Source organism: Kryptolebias marmoratus, linkage group LG3 (genome assembly GCF_001649575.2).
Source record: "Kryptolebias marmoratus isolate JLee-2015 linkage group LG3, ASM164957v2, whole genome shotgun sequence".
Taxonomy (NCBI): Eukaryota; Metazoa; Chordata; class Actinopteri; order Cyprinodontiformes; family Rivulidae; genus Kryptolebias; species Kryptolebias marmoratus.
This window is the reverse complement of record NC_051432.1, coordinates 28,308,741-28,319,612: the sequence shown is the minus strand read 5'-3', so window position 1 is coordinate 28,319,612 and position 10,872 is coordinate 28,308,741. Positions and strand designations below refer to the sequence as shown.

Genomic DNA, 10,872 nt, shown 5'->3' with positions numbered 1-10,872 from the left:
ACATGTGAGGAGAGCTGCAGACCAGGGACAATCCAGAAATGCTCATGAATGTCAGTTTAGAAGCTATCAAAGTTCTCAAATAAAGCACCTTTTGAGAATGTCAATGTTTGTTGGGAATTATCTTACAGAACTAGGAAGGATTTTTGGTTTAGATATTAAAAGTTATGGTTGTTATTGATTTTAGTAAAAAAAAAATTGCAACTTTTAACAAAATCAGGCATTTTAGCCGCAACAATCACAAAAAATGCCCCCGAAATCCTGGAGGGACTGATTTGTGTGGTAAATAAATACGGACATGTCCAGCTCCACTGAGGTGTGAAACTGCAGCAGCTTCAGTTTCTCTTGGCTGTGAGCAGAAGCTGACCCTCTGTAGTGAGGGGAGGGCACAGCTGAAATCAGCTGCAGCAGAAGGGAAAGTTAAGTAACGCTGCTGTTTGGATCTAAAAGCTGCGTGTTGTTTTCAGGAGAAAGGCCTGGAGAGCTCGCTGCAGCACACCCAGCAGCTGTACTCCACCCAGCTCCACGACCTCTCCCAGGTGATCTCCGGCCTGGAGCGGGAGCTGGAGCAGGTGAGGAGCGGCCTGACCGCCCAGCGCCAGCGCCACGGCCAGCTGCTCAACACCAAGATGAGGCTGGAGCGAGAGATCGCCACGTACCGCCGGCTGCTGGAGCGGGAGGAGGGCAGGTGAGGAGCCGGGAACGCTGCGGTCCGGAGTCAGCGTTCCTGGTTTGGTTGGGAGTTTTTCCCCAGAGCAGCTTCACGGTTCAAACATCTGCAAAAAAAACGAAGAATTCAAAGTGTTTGCTTTAGGAAAGAGTCTTCTAACAGGGTTTGTTGACACGAGTTAATCCTCACCTCTTTAGGGTAAAACAAACAAAATTACCTCTGAATTGTTTCCTTTAACTCGAGCTGTCAAACAAACATTTCATGTGTTGGAAAGAAATCCAGAGAAAACATGTCGAGTTTATCTGAGGAGGAGCTGAGGATCCAAAGTAATCTGCAGTTTGAGACACGGATCCTCAGGAAAGCTGCTGATGGGTCAGATGTTTGTGACGTTAGACGAACGTCTCTGAAAATCATCAAATTTAAACTTAAAACTCCAGTTCGGTCGGGAAAAGTCCAACTTCCTGTGACCCAACAGGACCGGGTTTAGAGCTCCGACCCGTCTTCGGTCTCACGGTTCCTGCCAACGTCGACCTGTTTTATTCTCCCAACAAAGCCTTTAATTATTTGGAACGATGTAAAACCTCAGAGCTCTCGTTAACACGTACAGATGATTCCTGCAGAGGTCACAGACGACACAACAGGCAGGAAACTCAGCTACGAGTCACAACAGTTTTTAACACGTGTTCCTGTAAAAGACAATCAGGTCTCCTTCAAAATCCTGACAGAAAATAACAAATAAACATTTTAAATCACACTGAAGCTGCTGGAATCCTTCTAACAGCTTCACTGAGCATTAGGACTGATCCAGAGTCGCTGTGACCAAACATGTCCCTGCAGCCCAGGCAGACAAACACCTTAATGACCCTCAGGAGGGAGAGTCAGAGAGAGTCGGAAAGTTGGTTTTTACACGACTGAACCGGCGTTTTAATAAATTTGATTACTTTTGCACGATCACAGTTTAGGTTTGATGATTTTTGTAAAGATTTTACCTCCGAATGTTGAACTGACACAAACTTTAACTTTTGCAAACAGACTTTTATTTCCAGAACTCTTCTTGGTACGTAAAGAAATTAAACATTAAAAGGTTTTAGTCTTCCTTCACTCGGTGAGCCTCGCTGCTGAACGGTTTCCTCTGAAATCCCCCAGAAAGCAGCAAAGAAACTTCTTTTTAAACTCGTTGTTTCTCCTAAATAAAACACTCTGACCGTCAGAAAATGTCTGAGGCTTACTTTTTAGTCTGCGTCTCGCCAACGTGCCTGTCATGGACACCGGCGTGTGGTTACCATGGTGACCATAATGAGCAGCAGCTTAAATCTTGGTTTATGATTTGGATCCAGCAGTTTTTCTTAGTTCTGTTGGAGTTTTGGGCCGGGTTCTTCAGAAAGGTTCTCCTGGTTCTGTCCGCAGGTACTTGGGTCCTCGGAGGCAGCCGGTGTTGGGTCTGCGGCCCTGGAGGTCTCCGGTGGTGGAGCAGAAGGAGGACAGCGCGGAGGACAGCCTCAGCGACCTCGCCGTCAGTCCGGACGAACCCAAATCGGAACCGCTGCCTGAGATCCCGCCGCTCCTCCCCGCTGAGAACGGGCTGAAGAAGAGCAGGCTGTACCGGCAGCGGAGCCTCGTCATCCTCACAGGTAGAACCGACACACACCTGTCCGGGTCACGTCCGGTTCTGATGCTCCGCGTGTCTCTCTGCAGAACCGGATCAGGACAAAGACCTGCCCATCTCCACGGTGAAGACGCAGGAGATCCTTCAGGGCAACGTGGTGCGGGAGAGCGCCGAGGGCCACGGCACCATCGAGTAAGAACCGACCTCCGCATCAGAACATCCTCCAAACTAACGACCCGAACACCAGAACACGCTCTCGTTTGCTTCACACCGTCCAGATGCAGCAGCAGTCCAGCTGAGAACAGCCGAAGCTTAGCAAAACTTTAGCTTTTAGCTAAGATCAGTGGAAGATCTGAAGGTTATAAAAACCTGAGAACGTCTCGCCACATTCAGCTCAGAGCGTCGATCAAAAATCAACGTTTAACTTCAGTAACCTGGAGAAGTTTTAAACAGATTACCAGGAGGGCTGAGGACCCGCCTCCACGCCCCGGCGGCGTGGAATCCACCTTCACACACGTCCAACCTGCGGCTGGCCTCGCAGGTTCCCAGGAGGAACCCGCGTTTGATGTGGGGAACGCGCCTCGGGGCGTGGCTCGCGTTGTTGTCGGGTGAGCCATGAGGTGGAGACGTTTCTTCGTGCTGCTGACGTAACGCAGAAACGGAGATCTGCAGCCGCCGAGCTCTGAAGTCTGACCCCGCCCCCTCGGAGACTCCAATCAGGACGCAGCGCTGATTGTTGCAGCCCGTCTGAAGGTTCAGACTCTGGGTCTCGTTGATCGCTGCAGGTTCTGCTGGTGAAGGAACCTCATCGTCCCGTAACGACGTCTGTCAGACGGAAACACTTCGTCTCGCCACAGATGTTCCAGCTGTTGTTTCTCTTTCAATCCCTCCAGGATTTCAGGGGCATTTTTTGTGATTGTTGCGGCTAAAATGCCTGATTTTGCTAAAAGTTGCGATTTTTAAAAAATAAAATCAATAAACAACCATAACTTTTAATATCTAAACCAAAAATCCTTCCTAGTTCTGTAAGATAATTCCCAACAAACACTGACATTCTCAAAAGCTGCTTTATTTGAGAACTTTGATAGCTTCTAAACTGACATTCATGAGCATTTCTGGATTGTCCCTGGTCTGCAGCTCTCCTCACATGTTTTGCAGACACAAAGTGTTTGTCGATGCGTTTATGTTCCATGATTACACTGCAGGACGTGCAAAACAGCTGCAGCTGGGGAGGAAACTGGTTTGCTGAAATCTTTGTGGGCAAATGTGAAGCATTAGCGCACATTTTGGCTTCGGTCGCTGCTCCTGCACGCTCCCGGCATTCTGATGTTAACAGGAAGTGACGTCACGTGTCTTCTTCCTGAGTTATTTGGGGTTATTTTGTATTCCACGCTACACAAACCCACAAAGAAGAGACTAGACCGCAGAAACGGTGGCGAATCACTTTAGAAACAATAAATATTGGGTTAAAGTTGCGATTTTGCGGGGTTTGCTTGATTTTGTGTTATTAGTTGCGATCGCAACATCCTGGAGGGTCTGGTCTCTGCAGTTTCAGATCTGACAGCAGCAGGCGGCGTCAGAAACGACAGCATTATTCCTTTTCTTCATTTGAAACATCAGCATACAGAGCTTGTCTTCAGGATGACTCACGGCCACCACCACGCCACGTTTCAGCTCTAAATCCAGTGAAGCAGTTTTTCTCTTGGCTAAGGCTGGTTAGCTGTGGCGGCCATCTTGAATTGGGTTGACCCTGAAGGTTAACGGGCTCCTGTTGGCAGCGACTGATAAAAAAAGGGTTGATTTTTTAAATAAAAACGGTTTTAATTTGAACTCCCTGATCTTCATCGGAACGTTTCGGCTGTTGGTTCTGCAAACAGCCGAAGTTTGTTCCGCCTGCAGCTCATGTTCTGCAGGACAGGTTCTGGCTCCAAAACTCTCGTCCTGTTCTGTTTTCTGCAGAGATGAAAGTTTTAAATAAAAGCTTTTAGTTTGAAAACTGCAGCCGAGACGCTCAGATTCACAGGAATCTTTCTGTGCAAAACTCTTCATCCAAACAGAATTTCTTTATATTTTATTCTGTTTTATCATCTGTTGGGGAGCGAGTTTTAGTCTTTTCTCCTCTGGTTCAGTTCTTTGAGCTCCTGCTGTTCGATATGCAGCGATTTTATAAAGTCTGAGGATGTTGAGAACCTGACAGAACAGGCAGGTAAAACTCCAAGAGCTTCATGAAGTGAAACCAAAAAACGAGCCGGACCTACAAACAAGGATCTGAGGGAAACCGAGGAGCTAATAAAGTCTGGGATGGCTGATTAATGATGGAGAACAGGTGGATACCTGAGGACAGGTGTGCTGAGTTAGTGATCAGGTTAACAAACCTCCCAGAACGAGACGATGAGACAGAAAACAGGTTTAGAACTCCAGGAAGAACCTTTGAAAGACGTTCAGGACGTCTGCAGAGCTGCCGACCCAAACTTCTTCACGTTATTTTAATTTAAAAAACAAATCAGAGCAAAAAAGGAAACTTCACTGATTTAAACAGATTAAATGTGAGGCAGGCAGAATCGCTCGTTAAACCGTTTTATGGGTCATTTTCTGTTCCTCAGGTTTTATTTACTCCTGTTTCTGGTCATAAATATTCAAATTAAACTGAATTAATCAGTTCTGTGTCATTATTTGTGTGTAAACAACCTGATTGTGTTTAAATGTGGCGACCTTTAACCCCGTCAGAACAGAGTCGGATCGTTTTACAGCCTCTTCCTGCTTCCTGTGTCTTTGTCTCCACTTCCTGAGGTTTTTATTTGCTCCTCGCAGGACGGAGAAGATCGACAAGGTGATAAAGCAGTGGGAGGGCTCCTTCTTCAGGGGGAACCCGAAGCTGAGGAAGAAGTCGGTGTCGCTGCGGTTCGACCTGCACATGGCCGCCGCCGACGAAGGCTGCGCCCAAACCAGGCAGGACAGCCTGCCTGACGTGGAGGTGCGCCTCATCATGAAGAGGTCCCGCAGCATCTCCACCATCACAGACTGAGGAGGAGGAGGAGGAGGAGGCATCATTTCAGCTTCTGTGGTGATTTTTCTACAGCTAGAGTTCCATTCATAGTGATTTCTGCCCGTGTGGACGAAGAGGAAGAGCTTCTTCTGGTTGCAGTCAGACTGAACTGATTATTTAGTGACTCTGTAGCTTTTAAACCCTTTGGGAGGAAGAGGAGGAGGAGGAGGAGGAGTGTGACGGTGATGAAGCTCTCCAGGCTGCAGGAAACAAAGATGGAGATAAGCTTCGGTCGTTGTTCCACAAACAGTGACCTCATTTAGGTTTATTACAGATTAGTTACATCTTTAGTTACTGTTACTTCTCGTTTATCGGTCATTAAGATCCAATCTTCATCACGAGTCTTCATCACAGCTCGGTTCTGTGAGTTGTTCTGGTTCAGGAGAAACTTGGACACAGATTTCTCTCAGTAACATCTGAGGTTCTGTCCATAAAGTTCCTCCAGGTTGGGTGAAGGAGGCAGCAGGTCCAGATGTCCAGATGTCCTGATGTCCTGATGTCCCTCCTGGACGGGACTCCTCCTCCTCTGTCTGAGGGGGAGGGGCTGAAGGACCCACAGGGGTCACCTGAAGGTCACGGCATAGGAAGGAGACCAGCCTGAAACACTTGGCTGCTTCAGAAGCCTCCATGTTGGGTGAGGTTAGCCAACAGGTTCCAGACCGGCTGTCCTCGGGCCAGTCCAGTCCGGGCCGGTCTGGGCGCAGGAACCAGGCTGCAGAACCCCGCTCCATGTCGGGACTTCTGAATCATGCAGGAAAGTTTTCTGTCTGCAGAACATCCAGGAAGCTTCCCGTTGGAGAGGTGACCCTGAATTTAATCCGTTTGAGTTTAAACAACAAAACAAACATCTTTAACCACAGAAAACCTTTTTGTTAAAATATTTTGCTTTAAGCTCCACGTTTCTGTAAACCTGGAAGAAAAAGAGAAACCTCAAAGTCATTTTGCTGAAGTTCTCAGATGTTTGTGTTTAAAGCAGCTCTGTCATCTTAATGTTGTGATTCCAGCTTTCACCAGGAGAGGGCGACGTGTGTAAATACTTCCAGATTCACGGCTTGATTTTAATGTTTGTTTCTTTGCAGCTCTGCTTGGTTTTTGTTTGGCTTCAGGAAACAGAATTCAGTTTGAAGCTCTGTAACTTCAGAAAGAAGCTTTAAAGCTTTTATTTCAAGGTTTATGGTTTCAAATAAAGCAGAAAGACGAGCAAACCGTTTCCTCTCTTTTGTTTTCAGCTTTGATGAGGAACAGATTTTTTTTGTTTTTCACACAAACATCTTCAACAGTTTTTATTTCTCATCAAGATATAAAAAAACACAAACATAAGTCAACAAGTTTCCATGAGCGGCCTCATAAATACATTCAGACAGATCTGTACGTCCTGCTTTCAGACGTAAAGTTTAGTTTTTTTGTTTTTTCTGGAAGATTATTTATTTATTTATATTTTTTATGTTTTAGAAGATGTCTGAGTTTTTCTCAGCTTCACCTGAAAAGAGCAGATTTCCAAACATGCATATGAATCTCCCTCCCCTCCCCCTGAGGGTCATCAGGGTCTGCGTTGATGGGAGCGTGAGGAAGGTGGGACCTGTGCTGCGTTTCATTGACCTCGGACGTCAGAACTTCGCTCAGACCCGACGGAGTTCAGGTTTCCTGAGGCTGAATTTCTGACGTGAGAATAATTTGTCTCTGCAGCTGCCGTCCCTTCATGGACAAGGCAGCCATGTTGGATTTGGAGTCTGGGGCTGATGAGGACGTTTCAACTTTTTGACTTTCTGGTTAATTTCTGGTGAGTGAAAAGAAAAGAACGTTTGGATCCTGGAGTGTTTAAACCTGAAACCTTCTGTTTAATTCCTCTCTTCAACCGTCTGTCTTCTTTCTCGAAAGACAGGGACATTTCTGTCCTTGACGGGGACGTGGACATCCAAGGCTGGAGGAGCTGCTTCTCCTGATCTGATCCACGTTTAGTTCCTCGCTGCGCCTGATGTCATCAATACTCTACAGACAGAACGGTCCCAAAATCCCTCAGGAAGCAGATGGTCCATAAGGTGTCCTCTCCGTCCAAAGTACAGACTTTACTGTCCTCAAAGGAGTGGACACGGAGACACGGAGTCCAGCTGCAGTTTTAGAACTGAGAAAATCTCCAAGAAACAAGAAAAAAAACATCTAACTGCTGATAAAAGCTCTGAAGACGACCTCGTCCCGCCCGGAGGACGGAGACATCAGTGACTGTTTGTCCCTCAGTAATAAAATCTGTGCAGATTAAATGATTATTTTACATTAAAAATAAAAAAACGACCTGCTTTAATTGGTCCAGTTAGGGTTCAGATGTCTGACAGCTGAAAACATTTAACATTAAAGTTATTAAATATGGATTTTATCAGCATTTTTACAAACTAATTATTTGTTTAATTGCAGAATTTCTTCTCCGTCTGTTTTTTTTTAAAGGTAATTATCTTCACTTCTGATCATGACTCTTCTTGTGTTTCAGCAGCAAACTGGCTTCACCCACCATGTTGGAGAAGTCACATGGAGAGAAGCTGCAGAAGAAGCTGTCGTGGTCACAGTTTGGTTAATGCCGCCCGGATGAAGCTCACGGCTTGGCTGCAGGGCTGCAGGGGGTCGTACTCTGCAAACACGTGACAAACGTTCTCCTTACCCGCCTCGGCTCCTTTGGCCACGAAACCAAAGATCCTGCAGGGGGCAGCGACACAAAACGGGACATTATTTGAGCAAATCAAACAGAGAAGGAGCTTTTTAACCGAAACAGAGGAGATGAAGTTACCTCGCACCAAAACTGGAGCCTTTCCACCACCTGCAGGAAGAAAAGGAAAAAGGTTCAGCAGCTTTTAGGGAACAAATGTTTGTAGTTCTCAGGAAGAAAAGTCCTCACAGGCGACGGTCGGGGTCTTCGCCGCTGTAGCTCAGCAGGTGAGCGGGATAATGGCGCCTGAAGAAAAGCCTGCAAAGAAGAGAGCAGCTCAGGTGAGACGCTGCACAGAGACCACACCTCGCCGGCGGCCGGCAGGACGCGTCTCTTCTTACTTCCTGTTGACGTCTGTGAGCGTGACGCCCCTTGGAGACGCCTTCAGGTTGACGATGGTGGGCGTGAAGGAACCTGAGGCCTTCTGGAGCGTGGAGGTCACGGCTCTCTGCACGGCGCAGGGGCCCGTCAGCATCTCCGTGGGGACGGCGCTCAGGTACACGAAGTTACCGGCTGCACAGAAATTCAACGAATGTTGCAGATTTATTCAAATCAGAGGAAGTCGGAAAATAGAATCTAAACTTTCTTCAGGAAACAAAGTGATGAAAAGTTTCAGGTGTTTTTTTTGTCCCTGTCTTCCTGGTGTCCAACACTACGGGTCAAAGGTCAGGACTGCAGGCGGACCGGTCCAGAACCCGTCATGGAGAAAAATGCTTTAAAGTCCTACAGAAAGATGTGGTCCTTGAAGGCAGCAGATGTTGCTGTTGGAACCCTGATCCGAGGCCAGAACCACCCCAGAACCCTGATCTGAGCCCAGAACCACCACAGAACCCTGATCCGAGCCCAGAACCACCCCAGAACTGAGGGATCGGTCTGGCTCAGAGTTTTTAAACTGTGTGGTTTTAAACTTCAACGGGGGGAAGAAGTAATGATGAACTTGTTTGAGACTTTTATTTTGAAGAAGTAAAATCTAACGGACTTTTATCTTCCTAAACTCAGACTCTGTTTCTGTCCGTTTCACTCACCTGTTTTATTTTTGTTTTCTGCTGCTGCCTTCTTGTTTGTCTTCTCCTCTGCACAAACAAACAGAAACAGAGACTTTTATTTTGAACGGTTCGATTCCCACGGCGGCCCAGCGGCTCGGTGGATCGGCGGACGCGCTCGTTACCTCGGTGGGGGAGCAGTAACCTGCGGGGCAACGCGAACGCAGAGATGGTGTGCTGATAAACCAACGCAGAGAGACTTCCTGCCGAAACACAGAAAATATAAAACAGAAAAAAACTGAAGAATGCACATCACCCAACTGAAACGATGGAGCTGCAGCCATTTTGGTTTTAATTTAAAAACATGAAAGATGTCGTGCTCAGAGTCTGTGTTGAGGATGAGTCTCAGCGACTACCACCCCAAAGTTCAGCTCAATATCTGGAAACCTGACGTTGTTTTTGTGATACATTAAAGGAATATTCTCTTATTATCTGTAATCGTATTATTAGTGTCACACATTTTAACTGAAAATATAAATTGTCTGTGTTTGATACGCCACGAGCTGCTGATTCTGCTGACATTAAACCCTGAGTGGGAGGAAGAACCACACGTCCCACAAACAGGACTCGGTTCTCTCAGGACCCGGGTCGCCTCCTCAGACCGTCTCTGAGTGGAAACTTTACTCACCGAAGTACGGCTCCTGAGAAGAGCCTCGGATCCGAACACCTTTAGCTGAGGACTCGATCAGGAAGTGTCTGATCACGTCTGAGTTACTCTCCCCTGTTAGAATAAAAACAGAAACATTCAGGACGCCACGTGGCCACAAATCAAAATAAATTATAATTTATATCAGTAGGAAGACAGGAATGTCAGAGTTTAAGAGTCAGACCTCCAGCGTTACGGCAGACATCGTTTCTATTTATCTGTTAGAATAAAAACTGAATATTTCTACGGCGTGACGGGCCAGCAGGGGGCGATGATGTTGACGTGAACAAAATGTCCAAATATAAAAATGAAGAATTAAGACCTGATTCTCCTTCAGTTTAACGTCTGAACTCGAATCGTTTTGTTTTTAAATAATTCATCCAAATAATCTTGACTGTGAAAGCTTAAAAGCGGGGGTTTTATTGGTAGAAGGACGTTAGAGACAAAGAGGACGTATGGATGCAGTTAGAGAGGACATGGAGGACAGAGGACACAGAAGAAGATGGATGGAGGAGGACCCTGAATGGAACAGCTGAGAGGAGAAGAAGAAACAGATATTAAAACTTGATGTAAAGTCATAACTTCATGAAAATCATCGTTTGTCCAAGCAGAGAAACTGGAAGAAGGTGGAGGAGAGAAGAAAACGTTTCTTTAGAAACTGGTTGACGTTTCACCTCTGAAAAGAAAAATGTGTTTCAAAGTGACGGAAGCCGTTTGAGATAAACTGAAAAAACAACGTTTCCCCTTTGAAACACTTCAGCCTCTCAAGTGGTTTCACAACCTTTTACACATCGGAGCATGTGACTCAAACTCACGCTGGGGTTGTAGAGAAACACGACAAGTGTCAACAACCCAGTTGACTCATGGGACCGACCCCAACAACCGTTTTTAACAATTATATAAACTCCAAACTGAAGAAGCCTTTCAGACGGGATGAGAAACGTCTTCAGGAAACAAGAAGTCCAATCAAACATTTAGGAGAGGAAACAGATAGATCTGTCATTCAGTGGGAACAACGAGGGGAAGAAGTTTACCTGGATATGGAGCAGCAACGGCGGCGGAGGGGGGCGACTGATCCACCTTCATGGCCAAACCGAAGCTCCCCCTGTGGGTGGTGCTGTCCCTCACCACAAACATCCCCGCTTCTTTGTCCTTCAGAAGAGCTTCAG

At 46.5% G+C, this 10,872-nt stretch overlaps 2 protein-coding genes across 7 annotated transcripts in view; one reads left to right on the top strand and one right to left on the bottom strand.

The window, feature by feature from the left end:
* krt222 (keratin 222) overlaps nucleotides 1–6,524 on the top strand; it is a 22,624-nt gene extending 16,100 nt beyond the window's left edge. For all 3 annotated transcript variants that reach the window (XM_025002311.2, XM_017439388.3, XM_037974836.1), the window contains exons 7-10: nucleotides 465–685; nucleotides 2,075–2,298; nucleotides 2,363–2,465; nucleotides 5,085–6,524. In XM_025002311.2, coding sequence (XP_024858079.1) covers nucleotides 465–685; nucleotides 2,075–2,298; nucleotides 2,363–2,465; nucleotides 5,085–5,298 — 762 coding nt within the window. In that variant the 3' untranslated portion in view covers nucleotides 5,299–6,524. The remainder of the gene's footprint in view (nucleotides 1–464; nucleotides 686–2,074; nucleotides 2,299–2,362; nucleotides 2,466–5,084) is intronic.
* The window catches only part of LOC108229599 (tensin-4), a 25,671-nt gene that overhangs the window by 5,652 nt on the left and 9,147 nt on the right, over nucleotides 1–10,872 (bottom strand). For 2 of the 4 annotated variants that reach the window (XM_037974834.1, XM_037974835.1), the window contains 8 exons: nucleotides 10,738–10,872; nucleotides 9,686–9,778; nucleotides 9,183–9,260; nucleotides 9,040–9,087; nucleotides 8,356–8,527; nucleotides 8,204–8,272; nucleotides 8,096–8,125; nucleotides 6,588–8,004 (listed from right to left, as the gene is read on the bottom strand). In XM_037974834.1, coding sequence (XP_037830762.1) covers nucleotides 7,872–8,004; nucleotides 8,096–8,125; nucleotides 8,204–8,272; nucleotides 8,356–8,527; nucleotides 9,040–9,087; nucleotides 9,183–9,260; nucleotides 9,686–9,778; nucleotides 10,738–10,872 — 758 coding nt within the window. In that variant the 3' untranslated portion in view covers nucleotides 6,588–7,871. Of the gene's footprint in view, nucleotides 1–656; nucleotides 774–6,587; nucleotides 8,005–8,095; nucleotides 8,126–8,203; nucleotides 8,273–8,355; nucleotides 8,528–9,039; nucleotides 9,088–9,182; nucleotides 9,261–9,685; nucleotides 9,779–10,737 lie in introns of those variants that run through there. The other 2 variants (XR_005232979.1, XR_005232980.1) reach the window with 2 other exon arrangements.